The 21,396-nt window shown below is 43.0% G+C and overlaps 1 protein-coding gene across 1 annotated transcript in view; it reads left to right on the top strand.

Annotated features, from left to right (window-relative positions):
- Positions 1–21,396, top strand: part of Ebf2 (EBF transcription factor 2) — a 77,968-nt gene that overhangs the window by 18,756 nt on the left and 37,816 nt on the right. The window contains exons 6-8 of the mRNA XM_028758709.1: positions 15,602–15,719; positions 17,332–17,462; positions 18,159–18,285. Coding sequence (XP_028614542.1) covers positions 15,602–15,719; positions 17,332–17,462; positions 18,159–18,285 — 376 coding nt within the window. The remainder of the gene's footprint in view (positions 1–15,601; positions 15,720–17,331; positions 17,463–18,158; positions 18,286–21,396) is intronic.

A 21,396-nucleotide genomic window follows, 5' to 3' on the forward strand; every position in this document is an offset into this window, starting at 1 on the left:
TCTCTCTCTCTCTCTCTCTCTCTCTCTCTCTCTCTCTCTCTCTCTCTCTCTCTCTCTCTCTCTGCCTCTCCCCCCTCCCCTCTCCCCTCTGATCCATCCCTCTCTGATAGTGCTACCCACACAAAAGATAACATCGATGGTAACCTCCCTCTACCAGGGAAGAGGCTTTTTCATTTTGTAGTGTTTAGGGTTTTTTTGCCTCTACTGGCAGAGCCTCATGGGAGAGGCACCAGCCCGGGCTAGAGATTTGATTTCCAGCCCTCAGGCTGCCCCTTGCACTCACAGCTGCCCGCAGCAGGGGCCATGTTCTTGATACTCAGCCACCTTGGGATTTTTCAAAGCTGCTTCTCTATGTGTTTTCTACAAGCAAGAGCCGGGTCCTTCTTTTCCACCAGTTAACTATTCGGTGGTCGCTCAGCCTGTTGGAAAGTAACAATCCAAGCAGCCATGGTCACTTTAAGACCGCAGCATGACAACAAGACCCTGGGGATAGTGACCCAGCTGCCTGACAGTGAAATCTGCCTCTGATTTCATCACCTCTGCCACTGACGGGCTGAGGAGACAGCTAATAAACAGAGCTGGGGCAGAGTGTTGGGTTAGAGTTGGGAGCAAGCGCAGCTGCTCGGTTCTCTTTCTGATGATCAGAAGGACTGTATTTAACTCAACAAATGGTTCTTCTGCCATCCATGCCTGCCCTGAGTTTCTGGAGCTCTGTTCCCTATAGAGAATGAAAATGTAGTCAAGCAAGACATTGAAGCTCACAATTCAATGGGGTGAAAAGTGGGGCTGGCTAGCCTAGTGCCTCAAGAGAGTGAAGGTTCTAGATGATGTGGAAACTTAGCCCTGCTCTGGGAAAGAAGATACCAGAACCAGGAGGATTGCTCACAGACTTCCAAGATCATGGGTGCAAAAGTGCCAAAGCTTCTGGGTTTATGTTTTGTTGTGGCCTTGAAATGGACAATTGTTTTTCCATAAGGAGTGATATTGTTTGCTTCATACTAGAATCCAGGAGTTATGTCTGTTCCCAACCTGTCCTTGGGAGACTGTCTAAGGTGAAGCCGAATGTCAAAAGGGTGTTGGGGACAGAAACGCTGAAGAACTAACAGGAGCCCAGGGTGTAGCCCAGGGAGAGAGTGTTAGCTTGGCTTGGGGAGCTCTGGGTTCAACCCTTCAGTATTGAAAAGAGAAGAAAGTAAACAAGAGAGAAGGAAAGGGAGGGAGGAAGGAGAGAGAGCAAACAGAAGAGAAAAATCATGAGGAGGGCTGGGCATCCAGTAGGCTAGTGCACATGCTTCTAAAAGCTGTTCTACAGTCACTGTGCTACAAACCACAGCATGGGTATCCAGTTATTACCATGACCAACATATTTTATTTCGTTTATTCTACCTATTGTCTGTCTATCTATCTATCTATCTATCTATCTATCTATCTATCTATCTATCTATGTTGCTCTGGCTGTCCTGAAATTTGCTATGTAGACCAGGCTGGCCTTAAACTCAGAGATCTGGCTACCTCTGCCCCCTGAATTGTATTAAATATCTGCACCACCACTGTCTGGCCCAACACATGCACACGCATACGCACATGCACACACACACAGTTGTAGTGACAATGTTTAATGCTGTCTGCTTCTCTCTATTCCTCACTCTGATTTCTCTGCTGATTCATAGTAAATCAAACAGAAATGCAGTCACATTCTTGGAAATATGCAGGAAGGTCCCCAACTCTGGAAATTTACCATACCCAGGGCTCCAAATGTTACTACAAAGTTAAATAATCTTTTTGCTAAAGAAGAGTGAATAGTACCAGAGTCTCAAATTGCCACCAGGAGTAAATATTTGCTACACTGCTGTAAGAAAGACAGCCTAGAAAAAAAGAAGCAGGCAGCATTGACCCTCAGGCTAGCTTATGCTACTGCAATGGGCAGAGTTTTTAATTTAAAGAACCTCTAAGAAATGTGATGATTATGTACTGGACTACTCTGATGTTTCACCCCCAATTTAGAAATGTCCTCACAAGGCAAATGCACACCAGCATTGCTTATTTCTCCAGGTCTTTGCTAAGTGAGGGTTACTCTGTTCATGTGCTTAACTGGCTTAGAGTCAACAGTGGTGACTTCAGAGTCACTGGAACGCTTCAGCCTTTCTGAGTGTAGTTTAGCCTCTTCATGGATGAGCAGTGTACAGGAAAGCCTATGAATTCTGGGATCTGGTTATCTCCAGGGCTGACCTAACATCACTTGTCCATTTTATTTCACATTTTAAATTTACGTTAAGGTGTTTATGCACAACACATATCTCCATCCTGAGTACTTTAGTGTGTGCACATCAGTGCCTTTAACACATTGTCAGTGTTGTGTGACCACCACTTCTGATTCCAGAACATTCTCATCACCTTGCAAATTATTCTGTGTTTCCCACTTCCCGTGTCTTCTCAGTTACCTGAAACCACTGATCTGCCTTTTGCCTTTATGGGTTTATTCCATATAAATCTATACAAAGCAAATCTCTCAGTATTTCAAGGGTCTTTCATAGTATGATGTTTTTAAAGTTGGTAAGGTAGCAATGCCTCATTCTTTTTTATAGCTGAATACTATTCCACTGTCTGTGTAGATCGCTTTTTGCTTACCCATTATTTAGTTAACTAACATTTGTGTTTTATGCCTTTAAAGCTTCTGTGATATTGAGTTGTTTTTGGAACATATGTTTCAGTTCTCTTGGGGACAGAGCTAAGAGTAGCATTTCTGGATCACGGGGTAGGTCTATCTTTAACTTTTTGAGAAACTGCCAAATTCTTATTCACAGTGGCTGCACCAGTTTGGATTTCTAGCAGTCATGTGTGAAGACAGCAGTTTTTCTAATTCCTCATGGCTTTATTACATTTTTTTTTTACAAAAGATTTATTTTATTCATAATTGTGTGTGTGTGAGGAAGTAAGTTTGAAGAGTCCAGGAGAGGTTGTCGGATCACCTGGAGCTGGAGCTACAGGCAGTTGTGAAGCACCCAACATAGGTGCTGGGAGCTGAACTTGGTTCTCTGCAAGAGCTGCATGTGCTCAGAACTGCTACGCCATCTCTCCAGACCCATGTTTTATTTTTAAAACGAGTCACCCTACAGTAATATGGTGGTATCTCATGACTGTTTCAATCTGTCAGTCATTCAGGACTGAAGCACGTCCTGCCAAACACCCTTTGTGACACTCATTTCTCACTTGCTCATCTCCTTTGGAAGATGCCAGTTTACATCCTTTGCTTGTTTTGAAACCAGGCCTTCTCTTTTTATTGTTGAGTTGCAAGAATTGATTATGTACCTAAGATACATACTAGGGGTCCTCCTTAGATGGGTGACCTAGCAATTTTAGAACTTCTCAGGTTCCAGGAAGAAAGTAATGGTCAACAGCAGCTCGTTTATACAGGGAAGATTTTCCTGAAGGAGGGATTGCCTGAGTGCTGTTATGGTCAACTGAGAAACGGATCAGATTTCAAATGTGACACAAAGTCAGGGACAGTAGGTGAGGACAAAGGTGGAAGAGCCATCTACAGAGGCCTGGACCACATGTGTCATCCAGATTGACAAGGGTGACAGTTCTCTGCCTCATAGTAAAATGAGTTCAAACACCTATTTGTTTGAAGAATGCTTTTGTGCAGATTTGAACAGAACACAAGCATTTCTCGAAAAATCATGAACGTAATCAAATACTTTCTCATCTCCTAAAATGAATAGTACCAAGAATCTTTACCCCCCCCAAGCCCCTGCAAGTCATTGAATAAGACTAAATCATTATATGAAGCATATTTCCACGACTGAATCAATCTCTTCAGTTCTGTTCAAATCCTAAAGACCATAGGATATGTAATTAATTGATGACAATTGTCTGTGGAAATATTTGGGCCTTAATCCTTGTCTCCAGTCCCTTTGGGAATCTTGCCAACATAGAACTAGATTTTCATAAAAAGCTTAACATGATAGAGATTCTCCAGAGCATGACCCAGGGTTCCATGGGCTCCTGTTCTAAAGCAATGAAGTTCATCTAGTACCAAGTAGTATCTTCAGTGTAAATCAGCCCCTGATTTCAGCACTCTGTCCACACAAGATCCTGCCCCAATCTCTCAGCCTCTCTTGGGTTTAAGTGTTGCCTGTTCCCAGGTGACTTCTGGCTCCATATCCCCATACTCCATCCTCTTTAGATCTGTAGCTAAAGCTTCAACTGCCTCCCTGAGTATCTTCCCTTCAATGACAAAGGAGCCTACGCTCAAATAAAGCTCAACATTTACCCCCTTTTAAATTTCTTCCTCTTCCACTGGTAAAGAATCACTTCCTCCTTCTCCCAAGTGTCTGGCAAACCTACCCCTCTCTCCTTTGATGGGTCCCTCCACTCTTTCCTAGACCAATTCCCTGTCAACTCTAATGACAAGTGATCTATTAAAACACTGCATGGTTATCTACTATCAACACAAAACCCAGATTCTAAAAGGCTGATAAAACACCCTGCCTCAGTCTCTCCACCTCAGACAAACCTTCCAGCTCCCTCACCCCAGGAAGCTCCCATATATCATCTACCACTCACATGCACACCCTACTGCTTTCTCTTCCATCTTGGCATCCACGCACATGCTCACATTTCTAAGATGGCATCTTCACGCATGTGCACATCTCTGGCTGAGACTCCACCACTTTCTAATTGCTGACTCCACACCCTTCAGGATCACATCTACATGTCACTTTCTTAGTGGGGCATTTTTCAGTTCCTCAGAGCTATTGGTTTCTTGGCCAACACACCATTCTCCACAACCTCTGACGATTGCCACATTTTCTGGCAACTGGTATCTGTCTCTCCAGCCTATGCTGCTGGAATGTAGTTTGTATGATCTCACCTGTACATAGAATCATGAAGACACTCTGGAGGGATCGTCACACAGTTGTTCACTCAATTTTTAAGAGAGAAAGGAAGAAAAAAAGGTAAAGAAAGAAGTTAGAATTTCCAGGGAACCCCCCCCATAAAAGGAAGAACAATGATGTCCAGTGTAAGCTAAGTCAGAACGACCCCCGTTCTTTATTTCTCTGCCATATAGATAGAAAACAGGCAGTTACTAAACCTAGGGACAAGTCAAAACATTGCTGTTTCCCACATTTACGTTCTAAAGCACATGTAGAGTTGACAACAGTTTTGGGCTCATTGTTGCTAAGTCTCCATCACTGATAGGCAAGCTGGGTCTGTGGCAGGTCATAGTGAAAACCTACATGCCCTATTCAATTAGTTATTCATCTACAAACATCACAGAGAACATTCTGTGTGCTGGAGACCTAGCACAGGCAACTCAAAGGCCAGGCGTCTCCATCTTCAGCGGGATACAGGAAGTAAAATTTGTGAATGCTTTCCAAAGCCCAGGTCTGCTTCTCCAAAATCTCTTTGGAAGGAGCCCTGCATGGTGTAGTTGTCTTGGTGGTGCTTGTTAGAGCTCAGCCATACATGGTCAGTGAGTATGACACAGAATTCAGTTATGCTCATCACTGTAACAACAGTTAAGTGTGAGTGTTCTTCCCAGCAGTTTGCAGGGCTTACCTATGATACCGGCAGATCTGCCACGCAAGACGGGGCACTCATTTCTATAGAGGGCTGGGATGTCTTCCATCCTAGAGGCAACATCAGATTTTCCATTAAGCTATTCTGGTGTTGGTCTCTTTGATATGTATCCTACCCCCAAAATATTGTTGACATGCTTTCTACCTCCAAATCAAAATGGAGGGCAGGATTATGATAGGATAAATATGAGGATAAAGAGGGGGACTCCAAATATCTTAAAATTATCCTCCAATCAATCCCTTTAAGTTCCACCAAATGATTTGTTTTTAGTTGCAGTGGACTTTTACTGAGATAAATGAACAACACTACAAAAATTAAAATTTTACCAACTGTTTTTTTTTAACTCTGACCTTCATAAGCTCAGCAAAGACTGTAGCTAATGTCCATTTTAATTTGTATGGCTATCTTAGGCATAGAACCATCCAGATGCTGTATCCTCCTTGACCTTAAGAGATAAGATGTAACTTGACACAGAAGGACACCTGAGTTTCTAGTATAAGAAAAAGTTATGTATAGGCTGGGTGGGAAAAGAGGAATGGAGTTGGTTCTTGGACTGCATCTATTCATCTAGGATGAGGTATGGATGAGGCATCCTGAGGAGATTTACAGGGGCTCCAGAGGAGTGGCTGGTGCTTTAGGGAGCATGCCTATAGCAGATCTGTCAGACTTCTGAAGCAAGAAATGTGTGCTGCTGGGGAGACCAAAATCTCGGACACAGATCTGCCGGTTTCAGAACTGACAGCCATGGAGTAGCTGGATAATACGACGGTTCGCATGTTTATATTGTTGCGTGCCTCAGCCACACAAGAATGATGGAGAAATTAGCTTCTCTGACAAAAACACCTCGTCCACACAGCTGGGTGTTCACCATTAGTCTGTGTGACTGAATGAAGCAGGAGCAAAGGCCACGGCTACTCATGTCTTGGAACTGGGCCAACATCTATCCAACAACCCCTTATGATTTTTTTTTAAACCCCTAGCTCTTATATAAAACTTTTTAATGGCACTACCATCTATTTTCCTTAAATAAAAAATGTTGAATGTTTCTCTCACACCCGTTGAAGAGGGAAAGGAGAGTTTAAATTAACTCCAAATGGTACAAATTTAATAGAGCCCCAGCTGCCTGCAGGTTTCTTCAGTGCAAACCTCTTGGTCTGAGAGCTGCCCCAGCTGCTGTGTGATCTCGCAGCCCATCCCATTTGAAAGTCACCCTGCTACCAGGCCACAGTTCTAAACACATAATGAAAACCACTTGACTTGGGCCCCTCTGATCAGCAGCTGAGCCCATGATCTGGTCATAAAGCAAACCAGCTAGTCCCAGGGACAGCATCGATCTCTTAGGAGTTGAGGAGAAAACCTCTGAAGGGCTAAAGGGCTTTCTGTCTATGAAATGCTTTTGGTTGTGGAATGCAGTGCGCTCCTTCAAGCTTTTCTTTGCTGTAGCAACCTTCTGCCTTCACACCTCTTGACATTTGAGATCTCAAATGAGGTCAGGAATCAGGGTGAGACCAATTTTAACTAACTTACATTTTTTGAGAATTTCGAGTTCTTTTTGGGAGAAAGTCCAACTTGAAAGTCCAAGAAAGTCCAAGCTGGTAGTCACTCGCATAACAACTTTTAGGAAAAGATATGCCAGACTTGAGACAGGTGAAAGCAAATTCTAAATTCTCAAATGTCTCAGACGATGCAAATTTGGGCACCGAACTTAACCCTTATGCCCATCCAACGAGATACAGAAATTTATTGAAATACAGACCAGAGCTTTCTCAGTTCTGCAACAGGAGTGAATGGATTTTAAAACTGCCTATGAGGAGGCTCTGTGATTCTGATTTTTGATGGACAGCAGGTGACTCATGAAGTCCTTTGGGAGAGAGTGCGGTGGGAGAAAACTGTGGCGTCGAACAGAACTGCATCAAATGTATTATATGGCTCCCGCGAGGCTCCCAAAACTTTTGCTAGTAAAATACTGCCCTTGACTACAGTATCCTTCTTGGCATTCGGTTTTGATGGGGAAAGCAGTGAGGCTGATGGGAGAGCGAGGTAGGGTGGCATGGCAAGTGTCTACGGCCTTTGAGAAGACGGAAGCTGAGAGCTGTGAGGCAGATGAATGGACTAGAGGCTCTCTAGGGACAGTATGAAAAGCCAGCTAAAAAAAGTTCTGCCTCTTTATTTCACTACATATTCAACGGGATTTTCTTTTTTTTTTTTTTTTAAAAGCAAGTCTGACCTAAAACATTTCTAGTAAGTGTAAAAAAAGAACTAAAATAATTGATGTAAAAATAAATACAAGTTCTATTCTGAAGCAAAGTTTGCCAAAACAGCCCAGTGGAAGACTTTTGTGCACAAGACTTTGCCTAGGTTGGCCAGGGGCTTTTGCTTGGTTTTGCTTTCAAGTCTGAATAGCACTGGGGAGATAGCTCAGTCAGTTAAGAACTTGTCTTGCAAGTATGAGGACCCAAGTCCTATCCCTAAATCTACATAAAAAGCTGGGGACACTGCCAATGCCATCAGTGAGTGACATGGGGGGTGGAGACAGAGGCAGAGGCAGGCAGGTCCAGTGTTAGCCCGCCTGCTTGATGAAATTCCAGTGAAAGACTTCGTCTCAAACAAAATAAAGAAGGCACCCGAAGTGGTCCCTCAATACCACAGGAACTCACAGCCCTCCAAAACCTGCGTTGGTGCGCGCGCGCGCGCACGCGCGCACACGCACACGCACACACACACACACACACACACACACACGTGTACAAACTCATCATGTGAGTTCCCTCAACTTGGATAACTCAAGTTTTAGAATTCTTCATGACAATATCTATCAAGGCTTTGAGGTGAAGTTAATTCCTCTCATTTGAGGGGGGCGCTCAAGGGTGTTGAATGGTACACAGTTTAGTTTTCGTGGATATATTGCTGTACAGAGAGAGTTGCTGGTGATGTCTTTTGTTTATCTTGGTCCATCCTCCGTGTAGGCTGCTTGAAGTACTCAGTGCCTGGAAGCTCAATGCAAACTTGATGGCGGCATACAAATGGTGTACATGCATATATGTAGGCAAACATTTCTATCCATAAAGTAAAACTCTCCATGGCTAGTTGAAATACAGCCCTGTCTGGTCAGTTATAAATAATCTTGTCAATGCTACAACTCGGTGTCAACAATCCCAGAATCCTTCTGCCTGTCTCTATGACAACCAGTTTTGTGTTCTCCTGTTTGAGACTTGATACTTCACGGAACAGAAACTTTACCTGCAGAGAATGTAAAATAAAGTCTCTTTCTAAGAATCCTGGGAATACTTCAATATATATATATTTTTTATGGAAAAAAACCCACACTTGTGGGATAGGCATTTTAAGGTAATTTGAGGGACTCTGGAGTCCAGTTGACAAAGATGAATCTGGGCTTTCAATCTGGCTTAAAAATACATGTGTTAGCAGTGAGGTGGGTACCAAGGAACAAACTGCAGTAGCCAAACTGTTTGTTGTTAGGTTGGGCAGCACTAAGGAGGGCTCAGGCAGAATTGTTTCATTAGACTCTTCTCATCAGTTATGGGGACTAGTCGGCATATGAAAACCACGATTCCATAGTTCTTCCTCCAGTGTGGACTCCCAGCTAGGTTGTCTCCCACGGCAGTGGTCTGCCCCGATCCTCTCTCTCTTTAATGGCCTCTCTCTATGTCTCTTTTCTCCTTCCACAGGTGGAATATAAAATCCCCACATACAGTTGTGCTTTGGGAAAGCTGAAATAACACATATAGCAACTGAACAGTAATAAGGGGAAAGCACATCATGAATCTAATTCCATTTCCAGATGTAAAATGTCATAAAGGTTTTTTCCCCCCATACTTGGCAGAACAACGGGAATTTTTGAGAGCATTTTATTTCGCTGCATGTATGCATGTTCCTAAGTAAGGGTATCAGAGAGGCCTCGGCAGTGAGCGAGCTATAAATGCCTCCTGTTATTGCTTTGCTGAGGCCCCACATTGAGCTGAGAGGTGTATGACCCTCACAGAAATGGCAGGAGCCAGTGCCTGGCTAATAGTAGAATCTGGCTTGACTTTAGAGCAAGCACTTTAAAGATGAGGGGGAGGATGAGGGGAATTCTAACCAGAGTCATTACTCTCTCCAAACAATGGGATTGTTGTCTATTTCAAAGAGCAAATCACTTAGCCTTCCCACCCATTTTTCTTCCTGACTTCTTCATTTTTAATCATCTTCACACAGGCACCTTTGGAGACCTGCCTGGGTATGGGGTGAGAAAGGATGACAGGGAAAGACTAGATCATTCCCCTGACTAATGTGAATCAACAAAAGTCATCTAGTCGGAACTTCGAGAGAAGAGCTTTTGATGAATAGAGCAGTTCTAAAAGTGTACTGTGAGGTGTAAAAGGGGCCCACAGTGGGGAGAAGTCTCTTTTGATGTCTACTTGCTATGTGTATAATTTTAATACCAAAGAAACCACTCCTCTATTGGAAAATTAACTGTAAAGGCATATTAATAGGTGTACACACCTACAGGTACTCCCACTGTGGCCTTGCATGAGCTGGGAAGAGCATTTTCCAACTCAGCTCCTGCTTGGTGTAAATGATTAGGGTGAGAAACATGGACTGCCTTAAGATTAATAAAGAGAAAAATAAAATTTGAAAAAGGCAGTTTTCATTTAGCAGCTCTTGGTTAATAAAGAGAAAAATACAATTTGAAGAAGGCAGTTTTCATGTCACAGTTCTTCTTGTAAGAAACTGCTCGAATGGTTGTGGGTTCTATTTTCAAGCCTGTCCTTGTACACTTTAAGGAACTGTGTCAGTGTTATGCCCCTGTGTCTCTCTGCTAACACCACCTTATCATTAGGTGACTCAAAATAGAGACACATGGGGGCAGAGGCATGTGAATAGCTGTGAATTTGGGGCCAGCCTGGTCTACATAGTGAGTTTTGAACTACCTAGGACTACTTAGTGAGACCTGTCTTAGGAGAATTCATACATACATACGTACATACATACATACATACATACATACATACGTTCGGAGAGACAGCTCAGCAATTAAAAACCCTGGTTTCTGTTGCTGAGAACCTGCATTCAATACCCAACACCCACATGGTAGCTCACAACCAACCATAACTCCAGTCCCAGGGGCCATGACACCCTCTTCTGGCCTTTATGGGCACTGAGCACACACGTAGTACATACACATACATGTAGGCAGCACAACACATAAAATAAAAATAAATAAATCTTTTTTGTAAGTGAGGAAGAATGAGAACCTACAATCACTTGTCTGTTACCTCTATGTTTACTGGCTAACCAAAAATTAGAAGTGACAGTCAAAATAAAACAATGAATTGCCAAAAGGAAGGGCCACTCTCACTTAAACCTTGAGCAATTTCAACTAATCTCACCTCCCCTTTCCCAGCACTCTGGCCTGAGGCTATCTTGAGATGATTGAGTTGCTTGCTGCTTGTGTGTTGAAGTGCCTGAGCTGAGGATGGAGCTACCATCTACAAGGACTTGTGCAGATCTGAAATACAGACACATCAACAGAGAGAGATAAATGGAACTTGTCACCAGTATGAGCAGCAAACACGGAGGTCCATCCCTCACAGATTATGGACATCTGTATCCCTAATTGGCATTCTTTCGGGCTGTGCCAGCAGACTGCCAGTGCCACGAGAGCATAGCCTCGGAAAAGATGAGATGTCACGTTTAGGTGACAAGAGACATAGATGAGGCATAGGCACCCCATTGTACGGAATCTTGGTCCATATGGTTGCTATAATACTGGTGATTTGGGGTTTGAGGGACCTCCAAATGACATGTTTCATCTAGACCGAACGTGCTATTTTCAAAGCAGATGGGTTTATGATCTTAGAATAACAAGTGGTTTGGATGGTCGCATGACCGGCAGAGTCCGTGGTAAGACGCATATAAATAGTTAACAAGTTAATGGTAAGAAATGTTGACCTTGATTTGTTTAGCTAAGATGTAAAGATTTTTGAAGGTCAAAGGTGTCCTTGTGTAGTGTTTTGGAGTCTAGCTGTGTCTGACCCTCTAACATTAAGCTGCTGTGGCCTGCAGTTTTGAAGAGTGAAGCAAACCAGGGGGAAAGCGAGGAGGGGGAGAGAACAGGAAATGGAGTGAGGTGTTTCAGGAAGTTGTCAGGGGTTGACTGATTGATTCCAGATGGAAGGGGTCAGCCTTCATGACCCAGGAAATACTCACTAGGGGAAAGAAGTTGGCTTGGGGAAGGGGATGGCCTGGGAGTGGGATGATGTTGGAATGTGCATTCTGCTTCCTTTAGCCTTAAAACATGGAGAAGTCCTTACTCCTTGGGATAGAATAATATCAGCGTTGTCATCATCCATCAGAGAACAGAGAAGGAAGTTAAACCTGAAGCCTTGACTGAGCCAAATGGGTCTTCCCATGTGCAGTGTAGCTTATTCTAGAAGTAGAGAGAATGTATGTAAAATCCAGTGTTTAAGCTCGAATAGGGACAGCTCATGTCTGATTTCATGTTCCTGAATTTATGAATCAAATCCATTAATTTTTTGCAAAGTTAGCTTAATTGGCAGGTTTTCCTAGGTGCTTCACAGCCTAAGATATTTAGAATATGAAAAATAGAATTTGACATACACACATACACATGAACAAACACACACACACACATGCACACATACACACATGCACGTACATTTGGACATAATTTAAAATCTTGTAATAAATTTTGCAGACACTGAAATAATTCAGGTTAATTCCCTTGCTGTCACGAGAGGCTAGCACTAGCCAGCAAAAGATTAAAATTTATTTCCATTGTTAATAGAAAATAATGAAGTGAATGTGAACCACCAGGGTATATCATTCGGGAAATGTTCACTTTGGAACTGAGTCTCTCTCCACCCAAAGCAGACTATGATGAAATCTGCTGGCTAGGGAAAACTGCATTTTGTGGCAGGGACAAGCAAGAAGTGTCCATGGATAATGTGACAAGCTTGTGCAAGGAATCAGACAGTTCCTGAGTGACTGCCCTCACAGGCTTGCCATTCTCAGATGGAACTGCGGTTCTCCTTGGTGTTCCCAGGCTAGCTTGTTAAGGTGTAGTGCTTGAAGGTCTCTCTTCCATTTTTGTTTTGTGTTTGAAGATCTATTTTGCACACACAGCGTGATGCCTGCCCCCTCCCTGTTCTACTATTCTCAAAGGTAGCATAAACATAGGTGATGTTTAACACGCAGTCTCCAATCCTGTCAAAATGAGGTCTGTTTCTTCCTCTGATTCAAGGCGTGGTCTTGTACTCTCTGAAATCACTCTGATAAGCACTCAGGCCTGGTGTACTTGCCAAGAGTGATGGATGTCTGTTTTTTGGTCACCACCACTGGATAGGAATTATCTAGAAGGACTTTTCTCAGTCACATGTTGACACAGACACAATTGGAAACAGACCTAAAGGCTAGACAGGCTACATCCCTGAATTGTGAGCAATTATATGGGCGATAATTTTCTGAATGACAACTGAGCTTCCTTTAAGTTTGTTCTCTGAGTCCCCAGGGCCTGTCACGACTCCTGATGTGTAGTTGTCAGTCAATGATTATTTGTTGAGTCGAATGATTGAAACTCATTTACATCCATGTAAAATTTTCATATAGGTTACACCAAGCCCACAGAGTGAGGCCACAGGAAGTGATTTGTGAGCCGTGGTTCTTAGGGATTTTTTTAAAACTATTAAGTGATGAGTCTTATAAAAATGTTAAACAATGCCATCCTGGTGGCTGATAGCTCAGTCAGTAAAACGATTGCCACGAAGGCACAAGAACCTGAGTTCGGATCTCCACTTTAAAAATCTACATGTAAAGGCGTGTGCTCGTCGTAGTCCCAGTTTGGGGAAGGTGGTGACAAGGCATATCCCTAGGGCTACTGTCAAGCAGCCTAGGCTAATTGACAAACTCCAGACCAGTGAAAGACACAAGACAAGGTGGCTATCACTTGAGAAATGCCACCCAAAGTAGTTGACCTTACATATGCATTCACATGCAAAGAGACATACACACACCTACACACACACACACACACACACACACATTCACACACATAAGCATACTCACACACACACACACTCTCATATACATATACTTATACATATACACATATATTCACACACTCATATATTCATATATATATATATACATACCTACACACTCACATACACACACAGACACACATACTCATACACACACACTCACATACACTCACACAAACACATTCAAATATACACACACATACACACACTCATACAAGTCACTCATACACTCACATACACACACATACACACACACACACACCTGAAATTCTTTTCAAGACAAAAGAAAACAAAGGGAGGGAAGAATATTCCTTGGGATTATACCTGACTGGGAAGGGATATGAAGTCATTTTCTGAAGAGATAAAGTATTCCATCCTTGAGAGGAGAATGGATTATGCCGTGAAGGTTTACCATAGCACTCTCAAACCTATGCTTGTCACAGTTTTCTATACAATTCAAGAAGGGAGGAGACCATGGCATCCATGGGACGAGAACAGCAATGTTTGAACAGGTTTTGAAGTTGAATGATGGGTTCTCAAATTTTGTTAGCTGTTCTGTCATCTTCTTTGCCTGAAATTATCCATAATAAAATGGTGTTTCCCGGGAACGCTGACTTCTTTCCTACTGAGATCTGAGTAAGGTCATGTCTCTCCACCCTCCTCTTTCATTGAATAAGTTAGAAGGCGTGGCAGAACAATTACAGGTAGGATGATAGCACGAGTCTGCATTGGGGCCATAGGCTGAGAGAGTCATTCTGAAGCATGGCTCATTAGATTATGCAATGTCCTTCCTGGAACGGGCTATGCATATTCATGAGCACATATATAACACTTTTCTTTCTCCAAAGAGCCACAGAAAACCTGCTGTGCCTAGCTGCACGAATTGAGCAGTAGCATTCCTGCTGGGACACTCTTCTTCCTGGGTCAAGTCCAGGGGTGGTAGGTGTGGCCAGGCATGCTCTCTTCTGCCTCTCTTGGCTTAGCTCTGCCTTTGAACTTCTTTCATGATCTGACCAGCAGAATATATAATAGAATTAAATTCTCTCTATATATGTTAGCTACTATTCTGTAGTCTGGTCATAAGACCTCTGAGAGCAGTGGTGTGGTGATATCTTTCAGTTGCTGTGATTCCTAGTGCTGAAATCTCTCTTTCTAAAACCTTCTCCAGAGTTTAGACTATGCTAGAATTGCGCTGGATAATGTCTTTTGTCTTACTAGCTGGACAAAGGAGGCAGGAGTGAGGCAAATGGGTCACGAATCATCATACTTCGGCCTGTATTTCACATCGCGCCAAATGCTTTCTATGTACCGTCTCATGCTATCTCTTTCAGGCCCGCAAGAGAGATAGCATTATTTATGTTCCCTAGATAAGAAAAACTGAGATTTGAAAAGGTTCAGTGATTTGTCCATGAGTTTACGTTAGGATGCAATGGCCTCGGTTTCAATTCGGCTGTCACTCCAAGTTCTTACTCTTCATTGCTCCACGCCCACCAGTTATACACGAAACATTCTGTATCTCCCACACTGCATCTGGGGAGGCTCATCATCTCACAGAATCACCATTCACACATGCAGAGGGGTGCTGGACACAACTGATCAGCTAGTGTTCCAATGACCACAATCCATGGGATAGGATCCTTGTTTCCAAGCTTGGAGAAGTGAGCTTCCCAGTGGAGGTTCTGTCTCGGTTCCTGCATCGCACTCTCTGCAGCTGTGGCTATGGCCGGAGGACAGTCCTGCTGGTGATGAGGTTTCTGGAAACAGCAGACAGAAGGTCAATTTCCTCTGTATGCCACTGACAGAGTTTGAACTCAGAGACATCAAAGGCTGCCCTTTGTTCTACCCCAAATTTTTGTCCTGTCTCACTCACCTTGCAGAAGTATTTTACAAGGAATCCTGGTACACTGACCCCCTGGTGTGAAACTGACCAAACTCTCCTCTTTTTGCTTTAAATGCAGGTCGTGTTGTCCACCACAGTAAATGTGGATGGCCATGTGCTGGCTGTTTCTGACAACATGTTTGTTCATAACAACTCTAAGCATGGAAGGAGAGCAAGAAGGCTTGACCCATCAGAAGGTAGGACTGGGACCTGACCCAGACCTTGTTTGCATCATTCATTTGTTTATAGACAATGTCTCTAGCCCAGACTGGTCTAGAACTTACTATCCAGAAATTACCTTTGATCTTTCTACATCTGACTCCCCAGTGCTGGATTGTAGGTGCCCACCATCACACTCAGTATATGTGGTCCTGGGGATTGAACTTGGGACTTCTTGTATGCTAAGCAAGCATTCTACCACATGAGCCACATCCCGCCCCATGGGCATTTCTAAGTGCTGCTGACTGCACTCTGCCCCACTCACGTCCCGGCTAGTGTGCAGATCTGTCTCTTCTATTCCAATCCATGTTTTTCTTTCAGCGAGACTGGTATTCCCGGCAATCTCGGGCCTATGACATCTTAGTTAAACAGGAACAGTACAGTGCCAGACGTGCATGAATAAGTGTCAGATGTGCCTTTAAACAGATTGTGGGCAAAACAAAACAGTGTGTGGAGTGAAGCTGACACTAATTGATTTTTGTTTGCTTGGACAAGAAGAAATCACGGGCTGCTCTGGGTCGTTTTCCAAGTGCATTAAACTAATTAGAAATACTGGTAACTGTTAAATTTCAAGTTGTCCAAAAACATTAAAGTATGCCAATGGACAAACTGACAAACCTAAGTGAATGCCACCTCACGTGCTTTCCATGCTCTTCTCACCCCAAACCTGCTGGTGTTGGAAGACCTCATGCTATCGATGAGAATCAAATCCAGCTATGAGTTTACTGTTGATGTGTCCCTACATGCTGCTCACCAGCCCTCTCCCCACCTCAGCCCTTTAAATCTATCTTATATCATTTAAAATAGGAATTAATGATCTGAAAGAAAATGATTGAATCAGTAAAGAATTTTGGAGCGGTGTTAATTCTCCCACAGTGGGCACTGAAAGGGAAGAAGAAAATCCCAGAGTTCAGAGCTCTGAGCCCTTCGAGTTTCTTTTGACTGATTGGATGTGATTGACTGGCCGTTCAAAGGGGGCTCATGTTTTTGGAGTCCTGCCAAAGTTCTCCTCCACCTTTGACCCTGTCAACTTTGGAAATGGAGTGATGGATTGAGTTTAGTTATGGCCTGAACACAGTATTGGGTTCCTGTTGGGATGCAAAGTCCAGAGGCCTCGAACATATGCATGAAGGAAGGAAACTCTGTCCTACAGAGTTGGGAGTGCGATTAGAGGTTGTCTCTAGGTGGGGTTGAGCAAACCCTTCAACTCCGATAGATCCTGTTTCCTCTTTCTCTCCCCAGCATGTTAACAAGCCTTGTAAATCTTAACATTGTGGGGCAGAGGAGGTGGGGAGAGAAAAGGGATTTACACTTTTCTAGAGTGATCAACTTATAAAAATATGGGCAAAAACAACAGAGTTTTAAAAACACCCTTTACACAATTAGCTAAGTGTTTCAGTCTTTCATACACCACAGCCAACTCATTAAGCTTTAATGACCTGGTAAAAACCAACAGCCAATTAGGGAAGGATGGGAAATCAACACAACTTCTTGGAATGACCAACAGCTTTCCAGGACAGCACCTTTCTCTAACCCCAGACATCACTCACAAAAGACACAGAGCTGACTTGTTCTTTCTCCTCTTCCCAGCTACACCCTGCATCAAAGCCATCAGCCCAAGTGAAGGCTGGACCACAGGAGGGGCCATGGTCATCATCATTGGTGACAACTTTTTTGACGGTCTCCAAGTTGTGTTTGGTACCATGCTTGTATGGAGTGAGGTAGGTCAAAGCCATTTACTCCCATGATATCCTTTGGCTCCATAGTTCTTTGGGGCTAGGAGAACTAGCAATTCCTGGTGGAGGAGCATCATAAATACTCAGTCCTGTATACCTATGAGCAAGACACCCAGGGTATCAAGACACAACAAGTCATAACATTTGGGGAATGGGTTCCTTAAATTGATAAATATTCATTGCAGTTTTATATAAGATTGTGAACAATTAGAGTCTAAATATTGAATCGTAGGAGAAGATGGAGAAAAAAGGCAGAGTATCTTTCTATCATCGAAAATTGTGTTTTGGAAAAATTCTAATGATACCAGAGAAGAGCATGTTTATGCTGTGATTCTGTGTGGGGGGAAAGTCAGAATAACAGTGGATGTGCATAATCTAATTCTGTGACACACAGCCATCAAAATGTCTGGGCAACACACCAGATCCTAATATTGGTTGTCTCTGTGTTATACAATGTTAGATTTCCTTGCATAGTTCTTTAAATCCCCAATTTTCTAAATTGGATACGTTTGACTTACAGTTTCTAATCAGCAAAACTAACTAAGTTCATTACTGAAAGCGAAGTATGAGTGCTGACTTGGGCTTGGCAATTGCCAAGCTAATATGTGAGGCCAAAAGCAGTGACCTCTTTCTTTGGTGACTTGTCTGGTGACTGTATTCCCCTGCCTCTTCCCTTCTCAGCTTATAACCCCTCATGCCATCAGAGTACAGACCCCTCCCCGGCATATCCCTGGAGTTGTGGAAGTGACACTATCTTATAAATCCAAACAGTTCTGCAAAGGAGCCCCAGGCAGGTTCATCTACACAGGTAAGAAAAAAAAATGATTTCTAAGGTAGCTGGTTCCTAGCTCATCTTTGCTCTAGTTCTCAATATCTCTATTCTGTAATCAGCCTAGTTATTCTAGGTCTTTCTGATACTGTGGGAAGAATGGACTGAGTGGAGGGCATCAAGTGGGAAGTGAAAACTCAATTCTAAATTTGAACTTGACCCGAGAAACTTTTGCATGGTCTGTTGATGGATGGCTACGACAGCTCACTTCTAGAACATACCCTTAAAAATGTATCTCTATTATAACCATGTTAGGGACTTTCATATTAGCAATTGGATAGACATAATCAAAATTGTTGGCTGTGAGTCTTCTTGACAGCAATTCATGCATGTTGCGCAGTAGAGTGGTACAAAGTATTTTAAAACCGTACAAAAGTAAAACCCACTCAACCATTCAATTGTCACAGAATGTCTTTTTCGTAGTGTCTACTCCAATCAGTTGAATGAGTGCTTTCTCTCAGTGAAAAGGACAGACGACACATAAGAAAGGATTTCTTCCCTGTCTGGAGGTTTAGGAACTTCTGGAGGATGTAGTTGGTTGACTGCCTAGCACAGGTGGAGATTTTCTAAATTCAGAATGCAAAGTATCCATTGCAATAAGTGTGAGGTTCAGGAAGAGAGCTCAGTGTGGACTGGATCATGAGATTTGGGACACCCACCTGGTGTCAGTGTGGATAGCAAATGATGGGAACGAGAAGCAATTGCTATAGCTTCCAGCAGGGCACAGTTCACCCACCTATCTGTGCCTTTTGTGGGATGATGTAACTCTAGCTTATGAGATATTGATGGGAGGGAAGTAGAGTAACCATAGTGAAGTGAACATTCTGGGGTCCAAGGCAAATGGCACAGTCAATGAAGGGTGTGATTTCAAACAGGTGAAAATATGGGTAGGAGAACGAGGGGCCTCAGGTGGGTTTTCAGGAGAATGTCCTCTCTGAAGAAGGGACACTGAGCTCAGAACAATATCATAGGAAAGGACAATCCGTAGAGCACACCACCTCCTCTGTGATCCATTCATATAGTCTTCCTATGACCCTATAGCCACAGACAGCTGCTGGGTCAGTTGTGTTTCCTGAAACTGTACCTGGAAGTCTATGACTCTGTTGGAGTGATGGAGTGTGCCTGGCAAAGAACACAGTAAGATGATGAGCCTGAAATATAAAGGAGCCCGGTGCCACTGGATAGGAATAAGAATGCCAGGGTGTTAGAATGAAGTCCCTGGGGCAGGGAGCAATGGGAAGTGAGGAAGGCAGGCAGGATGAGGCTAATGGGGAAGATATTGAGCCAGGAAGGATCTAGGCAAGAGTAAGAAGTGTAAGGATAGGTGTTGCCATGGATGGGAAGGCAGCTCTATAGTGGAAGGAAGCTTGAGAAGGCCCTTTGAGAATCCCAAAAATGAGGGCTGAGGACAGTGAGGAAGACCTGAGAGGGAGCAACTGGAGGAGGAAGAGCCTGGGAGAATGGTCTGTCCCTGATGTCAGTTGAAGAAGGTCCTATCTCCAGGACGCTTAACACATTCTTGGTATCTCCAGTGTTTAGTCTAAGTTCCCCTGGGAGTAGATGATGGGTCTAGCCTTGGAAGATGTAGGTGAGTATTCTAATAAGGACTTTTCAGCCAGCCTTCAACTCTCTACTGAAGTTGGAAGTAATCTCAGTTCTCAAGGGATTATAGACACTTAGAGACAGATGGGGTGTGTGTATATGTGTGTGTATGTGTGTGTTTGCACACTTCCTCAGAAAGCTGAGCCTCTTACTTCTAGCTGCATTTAATTGCCAAAACCTACCTTGGCTTTCAGACAAATGATGTCAAATCTCTTAACCTCTGACAGTATAGTATAGTATAGTATAGTATAGTATAGTATAGTATAGTATAGTATGATATAGTATAGTATAGTATAGTATGATATAGTATAGTATGATATAGTATAGTATAGTATAGTATAGTATAGTACAGTACAGTCACTGATTAAATATGTGTTCAAAATTTTGTTCAAGATACAAGACAAGAAACATTAAGATACCTCAGCATCCTACTGTTCCAGAAGAGAAGATAGATAGTCTAGATAGATCCCAATAATTAGGTTAAGTCTCATAAGATATATAAAAGCCAAAGGGGTTGTTGGAATGTCTATCAGGGAAGGACTAACCCAGGGAAAATCTAGAAAGGCTTCTTGGAGGAGGGAAATATACAAGGACTTTTGAAAACAGTAGTTTTCCATCTGAGGATCTGTATTTCTTGGAAACAAACATAGTGCCTAGTAGAAGACAGGCCCATGATGTCATAGCTGCTATGTGGTATGCCCAAGTGTCAGTGTCAGCAAAGAACTCTTCTCCTGGCTTAATAAGATGCGATTCACTAAGTACTGTTATATTGCTGACATCACTATGTTTGTATGTACTAAGTGTGCATGGTGCTGAGTATACATGAGCATGTACACCATGCTCAACCCTGACACTCGGGACACATCAAGCCTTCAGACTCTCACCTTCCAAGACATTACGGTGTAAAGGTAAGCTATATGTGTTGTAGAGTCAGCAGACCTGGACCCACAGCTTGACTGGACTGCTAAAGAGTTTTCTGCCCCATCTTATAGATGGGATATGTATACCACAGGACCAGGGAGAGGACACTGTAATATGAAGGCTAGGGTAAGATCATAACGGCCAAACAGCCAGCTTGCCAGGTAATTCAAAACAAAGGTTGGGTTGCAGAATTTCCTGATTTTCATGGTGCAGGCATTCTTTCTACTGTGATGTCAAGCTACTGTGTGACATCAAGGTTCCTGGGAACTTCAACCATCTGCTCTCATATGCTGGAAAGCCAGGGCTTTGTAAGCACTTGGGATGGAGTGGGTAGACCATGAGTGGTACCGTAGATACACCCTCAGAATGTACATCAATGTTTTTCTCACATTGGTGTCATTGTGGCCTCTAGTTTGAACAAGGAATAGCAAATGTGATGAATACTAAATATTTATGTGAGATGCTGTAGCAACTGGATTTCAATTATTTTTTGTTGTTTTTTAATTTGGTTTTGAAATAGGGTTTAGCTATGTAGCCTAAAGTGCTCTTGAACTTGAGGTCTTCAAG

Source organism: Grammomys surdaster, unplaced genomic scaffold, assembly GCF_004785775.1.
Source record: "Grammomys surdaster isolate TR1022 unplaced genomic scaffold, NIH_TR_1.0 126219, whole genome shotgun sequence".
In the NCBI taxonomy this organism is placed as follows: Eukaryota; Metazoa; Chordata; class Mammalia; order Rodentia; family Muridae; genus Grammomys; species Grammomys surdaster.